The sequence below is a fragment of the Gracilinanus agilis genome, chromosome 6 (assembly GCF_016433145.1).
Source record: "Gracilinanus agilis isolate LMUSP501 chromosome 6, AgileGrace, whole genome shotgun sequence".
Lineage (NCBI taxonomy): Eukaryota > Metazoa > Chordata > Mammalia > Didelphimorphia > Didelphidae > Gracilinanus > Gracilinanus agilis.
In genome coordinates, this window is record NC_058135.1 from 250,249,456 (window position 1) to 250,266,782 (window position 17,327).

General features: G+C 36.0%; 1 protein-coding gene across 1 annotated transcript in view; it reads left to right on the top strand.

The window, feature by feature from the left end:
• BBOX1 (gamma-butyrobetaine hydroxylase 1) overlaps window positions 1–17,327 on the top strand; it is an 81,369-nt gene that overhangs the window by 10,737 nt on the left and 53,305 nt on the right. Inside the window, exons 2-3 of the mRNA XM_044681842.1 lie at window positions 4,386–4,640; window positions 6,182–6,296. Of these exons, the coding sequence (XP_044537777.1) occupies window positions 4,419–4,640; window positions 6,182–6,296 (337 nt within the window). The 5' untranslated portion in view covers window positions 4,386–4,418. The remainder of the gene's footprint in view (window positions 1–4,385; window positions 4,641–6,181; window positions 6,297–17,327) is intronic.

Sequence of the window (17,327 nt, forward strand, 5' to 3'; positions counted from 1 at the left end):
AAATTTATTCTTTTGTACCTTTAAGGTCATGGCTAAATGCTAAGTACATAGAAGACACACATGTCTATTCATCAGACATATGTTTGCCTATGATGTAATTAGTATGGATACTCCCTGTAATAAGCCAAGCAGTTTCACATACATAGTTTGTTGGGTTTTTTTTAGGTAAATCAAATCACTCTTTGTCTTAGACAATGATCTTCATGAGTCTCTGTGGTCAAAAAATAATTTTTACCTACTAGGCAACATTCTGGTGAAGAGCTTCCCTGAGATTATCCAGTTTAGAATGGAGAATTTGGCTTTAGGGAGGCACCTAGGTGGCTCAGTGGATTGAGATGCAGGCTTAGAGAAAGGAAGTCTTAGGTTCAAATCTGGCCACATTTTCCTATCTGTATGACCCTGAGAAACTCACTTAACCTCCACTGTCTAGCCCTTACCACTCTTCTATCTTGGAACCAATACACAATATTGATTCTAAGATGGAAGGTAAAATTTTTTTAAAAAGAAGAATGTGTTTTCAGGCCCTATTCTCAAGGCTTTCTAGATTGGTAGGATCTGCTTCAGCTTACATTCCAATGGCATACTCTTCAAGAATATCAAATCACATCCATGTCACATTGAGGCATCAAAGTTGAAAGATACAGTGAAGAGCCCAATATTTGGAGTCAGAAGAAATCTTAGTTCTATTTCTGCCTCAGTTTCCTCACCTATAAAATGTTGAAGTTGGACTAGATAGCTGACAAGTACTTTTCCAGCCCCAAATCTCTAATCCTATGATCCTAAAAGTTGTAAAGAATATGGTAGGTATGACAGATGGATTGACAGATTTGTGTTTAAAATAATCTATTTTATGAAAAGAGATTTTTAAATATGGGTTTTAAATATTTTTAGGAGCATCAGGCATGTAATTGTTTAAATTTTTAGTTGGAGTAGATGCAGGTTTATTAGCATTTCACAATATGAATTATTAAGCATGTAATATTAAAACTACTAAGGACCTTAGAGATCTGATGTAATGCTTTTAAAAAGGAGGAAAGGGGAAAGTGATTTGTTGAAGAAGACCCAGTGAATGTTGACCACAATCAGGACTCAGACCCAGGTCTTCCAGCTACAAGATGTGTATTCTTTATATGACATTTTGATTCAGAGATCCTGAATTTGGAATCTCCTTGAGGGCTAAATGCATTTGGAGTCACTGCACCAGAATTCAAATCTCTTCTTTGCTAATTGCTGCCTAAGAGATTTTGAGCAAGTCATTTTGTCTCAATTTCCACATGAATGAGAGGGATTGGACTAGAAGACATTTGTGTTCCTTTCAGCTCTAGAAGTACAATCCTATAAATACATGAAATAATAGATTGAACAGAATCTGCTCTGATATTTTCAATGAGCCATGATTTCATCAGGGTAAATGCAACCTCCAATGGTCAGCAACATCCCATTCAACTTTTCAACTGACCATAAAAACCCACCATATTCAAGAAATTCAATTGAATTCAATAAACAATTATCAAGTACCACCATGTAGAAAGCATCCTACTAGCTAGGAACTAAGACAAAAGAAACAAACACTTTTGGCCCTCAAGTCGTTTCTAGCCAATTCAATAAAGACAATCAATAAGCCAGAATAATTGGCCACATCTAATAAGATTATTGTTTTTAATGGTGCTGGACCTGTGATTTAATTGGTACAGGAAACTTTTGGTAAAGTATTTCCCCTATCAATATATGCTTAGAAGACTGGACCTAGAGTTAGCAAGACATGAGTTCCAATCTGATCTTTGTCACTTACTAGCTGTGTGACTAATCATTTATTTCTGCCTGCCTCAGTTTCCTCATCTGAAAAATGGGAATAATAATAGCACTCTAACTTCAAGGACTGTGATTTAGAAAGTGTTTTGGAAACCTTACAGTACTGTTTAAGTACTAGCTAATATTATTGTCCAAGGAGGAACTAGAATAGATGGTGGCCTTTGAGGTCCTCTTCAGTCCTGAGATTCCGTGATTCTTGAGACAAAGCCTCATATTTCCCTTAATCAAAAGAGTTTCATTTTGTGAAGCTTTGATTTATTAGAAGTAACTTTCTGATTTGAGAACAAAGAACTATTTGAACAAACTCAGATGTTTCTACAATATTAAATCCTTGGGGAGTGGGGAGAGATGCTTTTGTTTGGATTATTTGTTTTGGTTGAGATTGGACCCGCTATTTCACAGATGAATAAAGAACTCCTAGTCAGATAACCCCATCTACCAATGCAAAACTACACTTTATAGTCTGAAGGGTTTGATGAGGGTACTTGAAAATTAAATGAGCTTCTCATAGATAGCCTATTGGCTAGGTCAGTTGAAAGCAAACTATAGAAAGTCCTACCAATCTAAAAAGTCTTGTGGAAAATGCTTCATTACATTATTCAGAAAACTTAATAATTATTATATTGTTTGACTAGAATGTTTCTCTGACCTGAGTAACTCTCCAGAAATAGCTATGAGGAATCCTGGGATCCCCAAGACCCACCCTAAACATTATGTTGAAGGTCCACTCACCCAAGTCTTTTTTTGGTGGGGGGATCAACCAAGCTTGAGCTTCTGCTTCCAGTTCCCCTTGTATTTTGGCTTTGCATGAATTTTGTTGAATATTTATATTTACTGATATTCATCTCAAGCTACTTTGCTTTCAAATTGCCCTCTCAGCAAAATTGCTTAACTGCATATTTGGAGTTCATTTGTGGGTACTCTTATCTATATCCTACATAATGTAAACTTTCTAGAGCCTGGAGGATAAGGAGCCACCCTTTCTTTCCAGCTCTCTTCCTACCAAACAACTTGATAAATTCCTTTCTAAACCTATTTCAGATTTTGGGATTTGTTCTCATGAACTCCAATCTTCAGAAATGGGCCAAATGTAAATTCCGCCCAAGTTTCAACATTGTTAAATCCAAAGACTTATAGATTCACAAAGCTATCGCTCTGGTACAATTCCTCTTCACCTCCCATACAAATTATTGCCATACCTTCTCATAGGATAATCTTGGCTGGACTTCCTGCTAAAGATCTCTGTCCACTCCAATCTATCTTTCAACCAACTATCAAAATGTTCTTTCTAAAGCACAGGCCTGACCATATCAGTCCCCTTTGTATCCAAACTCAATAAACCCCAATTATTCCTTGTTGTTTCCAACATCAAATGTAAAATTATCTGTGTTAGCAGGTAAAACCCCTTACAATCTGCCTCCTTCTTACTTTTCCAGTCTTTATTCTCCTGCAACCATTCTAAGATTCATCTATACTGCTGTTCCTCACATGCAACTCTCTCTCTCTCTCTCTCTCTCTCTCTCTCTCTCTCTCTCTCTCTCTCTCTCTCCCTTTCTCCTACTTCCTATATTCCCTGACGTCCCTTGAAACTCAGTTCAAATCTCTTCTTTCCTGGTCTTCCCTTCCCTACCTTTACCCCTAATGCCTTCCTCCTTATATTGTATATATCTTAGCTTTGTTTAATTGCCTATATGTAGTTTCTCCCATTTGAATGTTGGTTGTTTAAAAGAAAATACTTAGTTTTTACCTTTCTTCGGATATCCCATGTCTGGCATATAGTTGGTACTTAATAAATGTTTAATTGATTGAGGCAATCTAAATTCAAATGAGCTTTCTATGGATGCCAAATACAATGTTTATTTACATTGAGCTTGCAGTTTCCTTTATATGAGCTGTATATATGAATGATACTTACCCATCTGGTCATTGGAGGAATCACAGACTTTCATGGTTAGGATAAAACTGTTTACTTTACAAATGAGCTAACTTAAGAGAAAGAAGTGTCAAATGACTAGTCCAGGGCCATGTGTCCAGTATATTTCAGTTGCAAGGCTTGAACCTAGGTCTTTTTGCCTGATACTATTTCTCTTTCCATTTTATTTAGGGAGCCAAGTGGTTAAGTGACTTACAAAATGCCACAAAATTAGCATATGCCTAAGGCAAAACTGGAACTTGGGTCTTCTTGCCTAAGTTCATTTCTCTCTCCATTTCTCACAATCATTTGTTATTAATTAACAAATAAGTTTTTACTTATTTAAACTCTTCATTTTTGGATAATTTTTCTTCCTAAAAATTTAAGATGCTTTTCATTGGGTTCAAACTCAATACAACTGATTATCTAAAATTATGGTGAAAGAATTGAAGGATTGGTTTTCCTCAATCCTTGACTCAAAATAATCATCTTGTTTATTTTCCATCAGCTACTTCTGTGGCCAGCATGTAAAATAATCTAACAGGAACAAAGGTCTCCTCCAAATGTGAATCATGGTAGCTAAGGGATGAGCAAACAGTCCATGTACTTTGCTTAGAGGGCAAATGAACAGTTATGTGCTTTTAACCCTGGTCTCTCATAGCAGGCAGAATAATTCCTACTGAAAGCTGGCAACATGAGTTCAGCTATCCTGAAGGTGGAGGCTCTAGATGCGGAACGTTTGGTCCGGATTCGCTGGGACGATGGAGAAGAGTCTCTCTACCCTGCTGTCTGGCTGCGAGACAATTGCCAGTGCCCTCGTTGCTACCTGGATTCTGCAAAAGCTCGTAAACTCCTCATTGAAGCCCTTGATGTTAACACATGGGTCAAGAACTTGACTTTGCTCAGCCAAAGAAAGGTATTTCTCTCTTTAAACTTTTTTTTCCTCACCTTTAAAAAAATAAGGAAAGCTAATTCAATTCTAAGGCCAGAAAGTTGGACTCTACCAATAGGTCTTAGAATTAAATTGTACGAAATGTAAATATTAATAAATGTTTAAAAAAAAGAATTAAATTGTAGGCATAGAAAAGGATGCTAGAGAACAGTTAGTATATAGGTTTGGACCCATTTTTATGAGATGATCCCCTTTGCCAATCTGACAAAGCCAATGGAGCCCTTCTCAAAATCATATTTTTTAAAAATGAAGGAAATTCCAAATTTTAATTAGAGATTAGTGTAGGTGAGATGGTATTTTTTCCCTCTCCAATTTCACAGAGCCTTTGAAATCTATCCATTCAGCAATGCAACCTAGACTAAGAACCCTTGAGCTAACCTAACTTTTTCCTTTTTTGAGTTTGAGGAAATCAATTCTTAGAAAGGTTATTCTGTTCCAGGTGTGGTTTAGACTAGATGGATCCCTTTCAATTCCAGAATTCCATGCTTCTGTGTAAATGATTACTATAAGGACACACTTGTAGTAAAATACATAGCTGGGACTAAAACCCAAATAGCTTGTCTCCTAAACTTAATTATCACATGGTTTGGCTACTTTTCTGGTTTCTATAGTTACCCATATGCCCTTTCTTTACCATGCACCACTTATTATTGAAGTGGACTCCTGGCAAGGAGGGAAAGTTATACCAGGCTCTATTGTCCATCTCTCAGGCCTCTCTTTGACTCAAGGACTTTACTGCTAATATTTATAAATTCGCTTCCAGCACTCCCTCACTCCCCTCCCCAACCCTGACCTCACAATGATACCAAAGACTTGGATAAACGAACAATAGGTTTCACACAAAAATTGAAGCCATATGCTTTCACGGATATAGACAATCGGAGAAGAGATAGGAGGCTATGTCCTAATCAGATCAGATCTTTAACTATAACCAGAACCCTAACACATGTCACTGAACATCCTAGACACACGGATTTCTCGTCTTTCTTTAACTGTACCTATCCTCAGAAGCAGAGCGGCACAACAAAAAGAAAACAAATTGATAGCCAGAAGATCAGAGTTCTTGTTCTGACTCTTGCCACTAACAAATCTTATGACCTTATGGAAGAGACAACCCATTTCTGGATCTCAGTTTTCTCATCTGCAAAATTAAAGATTGGGACTAAACAAATTCTACACTTGCATGCTAAAGAGTAATTTGGTTTATTTTTCAAATCTGAAGATATTGGCTAAATTTCTCAATTCTCCAACTTTTTTTTACAGTAATTACAGAACAAACTCACAACTCTGAAAAGGCTTGAACCAGATTGAAATGTAACTGGGAAATGTTTAACAAAATAAATAAATATACAATACAACAAAGATAACACTAATGGATGATTTTCTAAGTCAACATATGATCTCAGTCAACTAGGATCTGTTTTTATTTAAGTTTGACACTAATATTATAGGGTGCTACAGTATCTAACGGCATACAAATCCATATCTGTTTACTGTGTTAAAAGGTACATATCACGTGGCCTGATGAGCATGTTAGTGATTTCGAGGCAGATTGGCTAAAGAAAAGATGTTTTTCCCAAAAATCCAGAGCCAAACTCCAAAAAGAATTGTTTTTGCCAGGTAAGTGTATTTTTAAATCTATTCTAATCTTTAAAATCCTGTTAGAGTCCACCAGAAATCTCCAAATATCTGATAAAAATGTGGTTTTCTAAAGAGGATTTACTATGTTTTTTGGTATGAGGTCATGTTCAGTCGTGGCCAACTCTTCTTGACCCATTTATGGTTTTCTTGGCAAAGATACTGGAGTGGTTTGTCTTTTCCTTCTCCAGCTCATTTTACAGATGAGGAAACTGATGTCATCAGGCTTAAGCAACTTGCCCAGCATCCTGCTAATAAGTGTCTAAGGCTGGATTTGAACTTAGTTAATCTTTCGATCTCCAAGCCCAGTGCTTTATCCACTGTGCCACCAAGCTGCTCAAAGAATAAGGTACTCGTGTTTGGGCAAATAATGGTTATTCAAGAAACCCACAAGAAAGAAAGGGAACCCAGATCTAACAGCCTCCAAGGACTGGTCTCATCTCTGTCCATTCCTTTAATGAGGGCAGTACCATAAAGAAGAGCATAAAAACGTAACAGCAAACAGTTCCTACCCTCAAGATATTTATTAACTGGAAGACAACTATAGAGGCAATTTGGCCCCAACTGACATTTCTAGCTTTGTTTATTGCTATATACAAGACTACCCTCCATTCCTCAGACATGCCCTTTTCTGAGCAGTCTTCTATTTGCTCATGATCATTCCTCATGCCTGGCTCACCCTTAACTCCCAGTTGCACCTCCCCAGTTCCTACCAATCCTTCTAGGTCCAACTTGTAATGCCATCCCAACCTAACGTACTTATCTCTAAAATGCTTTCACATTGCTCTTACAACAATGGCCAAAATAAAAGTGTGTTTGGCATAATAAAAAAGAATTAATAATGCAGAATTAATAATTATTAATTAATATTACTATTATTTAATTTATTATTAATTTATAGCAAATTAATAAAGCAGAATTAATAATTCAACTTTTTTAATGAATACCTTCCCAATTCATCTCTCTGTTGTTGATCTGTCTGCTTCTGCCCTCTCTCTTCCTAGCTTTATGTCTGATGATAATCTAGTTTTAATTTCCAGTGCAAACCTTTTGTTGGCAGAGAGCATCAGTAAAAACCAGGTTAGGAAAAGGTGGACTTTGATGTGCGAAAAATAAACTTTCATTAATACTATGGACTACTACATGGTATAGCAAATAGAGGACCAAATCCAGAGGCAGGAAGATGTGAGTTCTAAACTAGCCTCACACATTAACTTGCTGTGTTGCCTTGGGCAAGTCATTTAACACCAATTGCCCAGCCATTGCCCCTCTTCTACTAAGACAGAAGGTAAAGTTTTTTTTTTCTTTTTTTAACTGTGTGAACTTCTCTGTGTGTTGGTTTTCATAGTACTTTACCTTCAAAAGAATTGGCATCAGTGAGAACTATTTGTGCTTACTTAAACTTTCCTCTCTGGCACAATTTCCCATGTATAAAAACTAAGAGGTTCGATTCAGTGATCTCTAAGCCCCTTTCCAATATCAACATTCTGATTCTATAGTTTCAGTCAAAACAAGTATTTTGACTAACTGAATGACATGATGGAATAGAATAACTGGTGCCAATATATTATTTTTATTTTTCCTGTTACTATATCATTATTAAGGACCACCATGTTAGGGCTTAAAAATTTCTCTAAGAAGCCCTTCCCCTAATTTGACCTTAATTTGAATGAAAACATTCTCTTGATTTTATTTACTTTTTATCAGTTTCGACTAATAAGAAAAATAAGAATGTAATTGAATAATAAAAATAAATATAAAAGAATAATAATTGAAAAATAAGAAAGCTCACTTTTTTATTCCTTCAGCTTATAGTTTTCAACTATTGTAAAATGCAGGCATGGTATGCTCAGATTTCTTAGCCATTATGATTTCATTTCTATGAGTTGACATTTCTTATATGATCAAAAAGAAGATGAATTGCTCACATAGAGAGAAAAAAGGCATAATGCTCTGGTCTGTTGCTATCCTTCAGAGCTGAAGAGAGACTGAAAAAGGCAATGAACATATGGAATGGGCTGCTAGTACATGATCCTTTGACACAAAAATATCACAAATTCACTTTTAGGTGGTTCAGTGAAAACACTGGATCTGCAGTCAGGAAGACCTAAGTTCGAATTCTGCCTCAGATATTTACTGGCTGTATGACCCTGGGCAAGTCACTTAACCTTTATATGCCTCCATTTTCTCATCTATAAAGTGAAAATAATAATAGCACCTGCCTCCTCCTAGGGTTGTTAGGAGGATATTATGATATTTGTTGTTGTTGCCTTAAAAAGCTTTACAAACTTTAATATTTTTGTTGCTCAGCCATTTTCAGTCTTATCTAACTCTTTGTGACCTCATTTGGAGTTTTCTTGACAAATGTACTGGCATGGTTTGCCATTTTATTCTCCAGTTTATTTTATAGATGAGGAAACTGAGGCATACAGTGTTAAGTGACTTCCCCAGGGTCACACAACTAGCATCTGAGGCCAGATTTGAACTTGGATCTTTTGGACTCCAGCACTATATCCACTGTTCCACCTAGCTGCCCCTTTGTAAACCTTATAGCACTTTATAAACACTAGCTGTTATCATCATCATCATTCCTAGAGGTAGTATGTTTGTTATCATTGTTGCTGTTGCTAGCTGTCCCTCACATCCCAGGTGGATTGAATTGCAAAGTGGACAATACTTCCCTAAAGACTCATAACTTGGGGCTACAAAAACATTGGGAGAATTTCCTAAGAAAACTAGTACTTTGCATTGCATGGCTCTGCCTCATTGATCTCTCCCCCTCCAGCACACCTACCTCTTCAGTTGTAGGAACAACAATAAAGAGAACTTCCCCACCCCCAAAAAAAAAAAAAAACTCCAGCCTGAATCACAAAAAAACACCATGAGTCTTTCTGATTCCAGGGCTGGCATTCTATCCACTGGGCCATCTAGCTAATATAGGTTTAATAAGGTATAGTAACATGCTTTCTAGTACCATCATAATGTAGCAAAATAGGAATGATACAATTTTTCATTTAAGCAATGGAAAAATAAAATCATGTTGACAGAATATAAACCAGAACAGTAAGAAGATAAAAAAAGGTCGCGCCTATCAGGACACACTGAAAAGCCTGGGCTCTGAATTTTAAAATATATTTCTAAGTCATAGAATTTATAGGTTAAAGAAGAAACAATGGTCCCCTTTTACTATGGATTTATAGGCTTTTATTTTTCAATCTTATTACATGACTTAACACTTTCTTCCATCAAACATTCATACTCCATAATTAGAATACAGATCAGTACATTTATAAAGGATCCTCCAGTAAAATTCTACTTTAATGCCTCATCACGATGAAAAGATAATCCTGGGTTCTCAGTGGCAATGGTAAGCAGAGTACAGACTCTGACAGGTCCTACCAAGCAGGAAAAGTAATGGTCCAGCAATGGTCTAGATGTGCATGGAGTGAGGACCAGCCTAGAGGTGCATCACTAGGGTGAATTCAAAAGACATTTATTAAGTAGTTACTGTGTGCAAAGTATGGAGGATCTCATGCCCAAATGTAGTGGCTCCCTGCTCCCTGCCCTCCTCCATACCCCACAAGGAGCTTGCATTATGATAGGAGCAGACCACATAAACATTGAGAAATAAATCTGATTATTTGAAGAGAAGAGGAAGAGGAAGCCCCTCTAGCTGTGATGAGCAAGGAAGGCTTCAGAGAGGAAGATAATGATGAGAATCCTGGGAGGCAGAGATGAGAGGTGGTTGCTTTGAAGGCCTGGGAAACAGCTGGTAGGAATAAATGGAGCTTAGGAACAAAGTGTTAAGTTTAGAAAACTACTCTTAGTCCAGTTTAGTTACAGAGTATTCTGGGGAGAATTATGAAATAAGGCTAGAAAAGTGCAATTATGGAAGCCTTTCATGGCTAGAATGAGGAGGTTTTTATTTTGTTCTAGTGGCGATACGGAGCCACCAAAAGTTTTTGATTGGAGGAGTAACTTCTGCATTAAGGTTATCATGTTTGTTTTGCATGATCACACCTGTATAACCTAGACCAAACTTCTTGCCATCTCAGGGATAGGAGAAGGGAGAGAGAGAAGGAATTTGGGACTCAAAATTTTGGGAAATAAATGTCAAAAATTATCATTACATATAATTGGGGAAAATAAAATATTATATTTTTAAAAGATTATTATGGCAACCTCATGAAAAATAGATTGATGAAAGGAGAGGTTGGGGGAGGGTAGAAAATCATTACAATATCCAGGCAAGAAGTGGGAAGACCCTGACCTAGAGTACAATGAAAAAAAAGAGAATTTTCTATTGTTTATTAAATGGTTCTATAACAATATAATTACTAAAATTTAATAATTAAGTATAGGGAATTGGGTAAAATGAGAAGAGTGAAGGGTAGTTCTGTGGTTATAAACCTGAGAGACCAAGAAGACAGTTATGTCCTTCACTAAAATATGAAAGTTTGGAGGAGATATAGACTAAAGTGGGGACGTAAATAGTTCTGTCTGAGTCCCAGATGGAGCTGGTTGGCATACTGGATAGACATTTAGAGACAGGAAGAGCTCAATCCAAATCTGGCCTTAGGCACTTTCTAACTGAACTATTATGGGCAAATCATTTAAGTTCTCCACCAGTCTCAGTATCCTCAACGGTAAAATGAGGGACTTGGATTCGATAGCCCCTAGGAGCACTTTCAGCTCTAAAACTATAGGTTTCCTCCAGAAGGAAATTTCCAATGATGATAAGGTAAGATGTTGGGTGATAAACGTTTTGGCAATAGCAATTCACAAAGATGATCTGGTAAATGGTAAGTAGCTTAGAGATTGCTATCTCTAGAGGAAGTACTAACACTGATAAAGTCCATTCACTAATTGGTAAATAGAAGAAAAGTAAGGAAAAACAAACCCTTAAGATACTTACTTACTTCACCATCTATAAATTTATTAATATTTATACTAATAATATTACACTACTATACTAATAATTCATACCATTAAATTTAATTAATTAATTTAATTAACATATATGCCAATAATATCACACTATTATACTAATAATTCATACAAATAAATTTAATTAATTAATTTAATTAATATTTATGCTAATAGTATTATACTATTATACTAATAATCCATACTAATAAATTTAATTAATTAATTTAATTAATATTTATATGAATAGTATTATACTATTATACTAATAATTCATACTAATACATTTATAGATGGTGAAGTAAGTATTATATCTTAAGGATTTGTTTTTCCTTACTTTCCTTCTTTCATAGATGGCAACAAATATTCATATATTCATAGTAATAAAATTATAGATGGTAAAGTAAGTACTGGATCTTATGGGTTTGTTTTTCCTCATTTTCCTTCTTTCAGAGATGGTAATAAATATGAATACATTAATATATTAATATTAATAAAATTATAGATGGTGAAGTAAGTATTGTATCTTAAGGGTTTGTTTTTCCTCACTTTCCTTCTTTCAGAGATGGCAATAAATATGAATGCATTAATATGTTAATATTAATATTAATAAAAGTATAGATGGTGAAGTAAGTATTGTATCTTAAGGGTTTGTTTTTCCTTAATTTCCGTCTTTCTCTTCTTATAGATTAAGTAATGGGTTGGCAAAAAAGGAATGGGCAAACAGGAATGGGCAAGGGGCTTCCCCAATTTTCCATCTTGAAGCCCTGGCATGTTGGTTTCTGGCTCTTGGGCAAGAAGACACTCATGCTTCAGCCAATAATTTTCATGGCCAGATATAATTTTTGCCAGTGACAAGGAAAGTGTCATGAGTTGCAAAAGAAAATCTTTCTGCCAAAGAAAATTAGCCTTTCTACCAAGGGTATGCTGATCCTTGACTTTTTATAAGAAGTTCATTCTGATTAACTTTTAAAACTAGCCTGGTCTTAATTCAGTTATTTAAGTGTGTATAAGATTCATTGATGTGGGTACTTTCTTCAACAATACCGATCTTGACGCATCTCTCAAATAAATACTCAATAAAGGGTCTACCCGAGGTGCTCAGGGGCTTTCCTCTAGTCTAGGTGTCTCTCAGACAGGGCCATAAACATCCAATAGGTCCATAGATCAATTTGGAGGGGGGCATGAATTGGGGTGGGGAAAATTGTTTTCACTAACTTCTACAAAACTTTAGCGTTTCTTCCAATTACAAATGAAGGCAACCAACATTATTCTGAGGACTACACAGCCTCCATCAGAGAACTAAAAGGATCCATGGCACATAAACAGTTAAGAACCTCTGCTCTAGTCTTTTGATATCACATCGGTACCAATGGAAGCCAGAGGATATCAAGAAGTTATTCCCTTTCCTTCTTAGTAATTATCAGCCTGACAACATAATAGTTTAGAATATAGAATCATGACTATATGGTACCAAATTCCTGGCCCAAAACTAAAATTGCCATTCAAAGATTTGGAAACAAAGTTTTTTGCTGAATATCGCCAATGTTGTGTATATATATATGAATGGAAGAGAGAGAGAAGTTCATTTCTATTTAGAAATGCAAAATTTCCATTATACAGTCAAAATGATCAGTGCTTAATGCGTTTTGCAGAATAAGGGGAAAAATCTGTATACTGTGTGATGTTCCATATGTGACCCTAAATCCATATGTTTGACTCTTTTTTTCCTAATTGCCAGAAAGCTAACATGTTTTTCCTATTTCTTTGAAATGGCACTGAAATATTTCAAGTTAAACCCTGACTTTAAATGGATCATTTTATTACAAATTGAAATTTGTAAGGCAATTCCAATTTCTTTCCAAAAGACTCTCTTTGTAGAAGTGTGGATTGTATAATGGAAAGAACACTGGGCACAGAGTCAAAATAGTCCAAAGATTTGAGTTTGAGTCCTCATTCTGTCCCTTAAAATCTATTCCTGCTTAGGCATAGTATGCTATAAAGGACATTCTTGTGCAGCTGTGTTGGTGTTCAGTCATTTTTCAGTCCTGTCTGACTCTTCATGACCACACTTGGGATTTTCTTGGCAAAGATACTGGAGTGGTTTACCATTTCCTTCAAAAGCTCATTTTACAGATGAAGAAACTGAGGCAAGCAGGGATTAAATCTTGCTGACAGTCACACAAACAGTAAATTTCTGAGACTAAATTTGTCTGGGACCAGCTGAGTCCTTCCAACTCCAGGCCCAGTATTCTAACTACTATGCCACCTAGCTGTGCAGGAATAGGCTGAACTAAAATGGTAGCCTCTGAGATCCCTCTGTATTATTTGAAAATCACTTCTGTCCTTTCTCTCCTTTTTAATTACCAGAAAAGACCTCAAATATAAATCAAGAATTTCATAAAAAATGATGAGACTAAAATATATATGATTTGTTCCTTTCCTTTTTTACTTTTTCCAATCTGATGGCTTCCTTTTAAATTACAGCAAATACATTAATTTTAATAAAATTGGAAGAACAGCTAAGTGGCTCAGTAGATAGATAGCCAGACCTAAATTTAGATGGGAGATCCCATGATCAGGTTCAAAACCAGCCTCAGAAACCTACCTATGTGAACCTTGGCCAGTCACTTAACCTTAATTGCCTAGCCCTTATTGTTCTTCTGCCTTGGAACTGCCCCGTGGTATAGATTCTAAAACAAAAGGAAAGAGGTTTTATTTAATAGAATAAAACAAAATAAAATTGGAAAAGCAAAACTGGAGCACTTTCTTACCCTCCTGCTTTCTTCTACAAGTGCCCTATGTAGGAAGGGCATTTAACAAACATTTGCTGAATCAAATTACACAAAAATGAGTTCATATGTTTTCATATAGGAAAAAAATAAAGATTTTTTTCAATGGGTAATCAGTCCTCCTAGTTCTTCAGAACAAGACTGCCTCTTTTACTCCATGCCCCATTTTCCTTTCTTTTCCATTTTATAGTCAGGGAATGTTTTTATAACATTGGCACTGGAACAGCAAACTTCCAATTTAGAAAAGTTATATGGTATGACATTTTCCTGAAGTGAAGTTGGATGACTTTATGCATTGGCTTCATCTTTATCAGACATCGTACACCCGAGGAACAATTTTTGGCCTCCTGCTTGAACCAGTGCACACACTGGGAAAACCACCTGCCAAAAAAGGAGCACAGAGTCAAAACTCATTACTCCTAAACTCTAATTCTACCCCACTCCCTCAAGCAGGCAATTGATGCTGTAGGCTAATATAGTAACTCAGGATAGCATCCCAGTGTGAGATCTAGAATTATACATGGATTATTCTCATCAGGTATACCAGGTCTAGATGCTCTAATATACCCATATGCAATTGACATGAATGAAATATTGACTCCCATTGGTTTTTTGGTAATTTTCCATTGGTATAGTGATGAGATTATTCTTTTTTTTTTTTTTTGGTTTAAACCAACCAATGCTCTAAGTTAAAGGATTAATTTCCTTGGACTAACTGGACCCTTTTTTTTCTTCTGCTGTTGTAAAAATGGTTACAATAACCATTTACCAACCTACCCTTGCAAAATGTTTTTGATGATAGAAAAATTTACTATTTCCTTCCTCTTACTACAAAATGTGTATTTGTTATAGTAAAAATGTAGAATCCCACTGGTCAAAACTACCTATTGACTTTTGTGATTTCTTGATCATTTTTTTGCCCATTAACTCAACTATTTATTAAGCATTTGCTTAATAAGAGAGGTAGTTTGGACAATGGCAAAAGTTGGCCTTGGAACCAGGAAAACTTGGGTTTAGGTACCCTGTGACATACACAGGCTATGGGACTCACCTAAACTGTCAGAATAGGCTTCCTATTAGCAATGCTTCTGTCTTATCATAATGTGTTTTTGTATTATTTTTAATAAGAGCTAGCATTTACATAACACTTTAAGGTTTGCAAAGTGCTTTACTAATATTATCTTATTTGGTCTCCATGACAACCATGGGATATAGATGCTATTATTATTCCCTTTTATAGATGAAGAAACTGAGACAGACAGAAATTATCGCTTGTCCAGAGTCACACATTTAGTAAAATAAAAATAGATCAGTTGTTTTTTTTTTAAATATGGCCAACAATTTCTGGTCTTTGGGGGAATTTTCTTGGCAAAGATACTTAGTGGCTTGCCATTTCCTTTCCCAGTTCATTTCACAGATGAAGAAACTGAGGTGAATGAGGTTAAGTGACTTGCTCAAGTTCACACAGTCAGACTTCCTGTCTCCAGGCCCAGCACTTTGTCTGCTGCTCATCTGGCTACCCAAATAACAAATTAGTAAATGGTCGAACTAAAGTCACATTTGAATACAGATCTTCCTAACTCCCAGCCCAGCATTCTCTCTGCTGTTCCACTTAACTATAAGAAGAGAAGTCATTATCAGGGAGACAAGGCTAGAGTCCATTGAAAAGTAAAGATATAACTAGAAAAAAAAAAGACAAGAAAATTTATTTTAATTATGGACCCTAAACTATATCACCTAACTGCCTATAGTTTTGCCTAATTTCTTAAATTGTAAATGCTTTTAAGAGCAAGATCTGTGTTGTGTTGTGTTGATCTTTGTATTCCCATAATGACTTGCATGTGGTAGTTGCTTATTATCTGTTTAATTTTGCTTCATAAATATTTGGTTTAATTTAAATTTGATTTAATTAGCATAGACTCTTTTTGTATCCCCGGTCTTTAGAATAACCTGGCACATATTAGATACTTGATAAATACTAATAGGCTGATTACAATTCAAGAAAGAATGTGAAAGTATAATATTGAAGGGGTATGTTTTGGAGGATTGAAAAATTGGTTCTTGCTGAAAGGATCCAAGGAACCTAAGTAGAAAGGATGGCATTTGAACTGGTCTCTGAAGGATGGGGAGGAATGGGTTAGTTGGGATGAGGGGAAAAAAGCATTCCAGACAGAGGAAATAACCTGAGCAAAGACACAAAGAGAAACAGGAAACCACTGGCCATGTTTGGAGAACAGCAAGCCATCCAAATTTTCTAGGACATAGGCTGTGTTAAGGGAAAAAACAAGAAATAAGGCTGGAAAAATAGATTAAGAAGGATTTGGAAGGCCCTGAATGCCAGATGAAGAAATTTGGAATGTAGGTCCTGAATTATGCATTGAATCATTTTCTTGCTTAGGGGTCCTGTAAAATAGCTTTAGTCTCTCTATTTCTGTTGAGTAGCCAAAATGTCTTTCATTCCCTTGAGGTCAGGTTGCCCCACTTTTGCCTTCATATTACAAGAGCTACAACATAGTAGGCATTTCATGAATTCTTTTTTGGGGTTGTTTGATTTGTAAACCTCTTAGAAGTACTGTTGGAAGAGACCTCCTGATCATCTACGCTAAAGATTCTTTACCTGGTGTCTATGAATTTTTTTTAATTGTAGTGCCATATTATTAATTCTCCTCGTGACCTTCAGCATTTTCTTTTGTGCATTTGAAAATATTATTCTGAGATGTCCCCTATGTCCCCTAGATTTTTGTAAGACTTCTTGTTTTGTTGTTTTTTAGTTATCTTTCAATCTGTGGCTTTCTATAACCTCACTGGGATTTTCTTAGCAAAGATACTGAAGTGGTTTACTATTTCCTTCTCCGGTTCATTTTACAGATGAGGAAACTGAGGCAAAAAGGGCTAAATGATTTGCCCAGGGCCACACAGCTAACAAAGTGACTGAGGCAGCATTTGAACTCAAGAACATGAATCTTACTGATTTCAGACTCAGTGCTCAATGCACTGCATTACCCAGATGCCCTTTTATCTAGACTAATACACACACAAAAAAAGTTAAGGACCTCCAAACTTGTCCAGATTTCTTATTTTATAGGTAAGGAAATTGAGAGCCAGAAAGGCAAAATCCAGGGTCCTGTAGCTAGTTAAGTGGTGCTGTCAGGATTTGAACCCAGATCCTCCAACTGTTAATTTCATTATCCTTTCATCAATGTGGGGGGACAAGTAGATGGCACAGTGGATAGAAATCTGGGCCTGTAGCCAGGAGGATCTGAATTCTGGCCTCAGAAACTAGCTATGGAAAGAA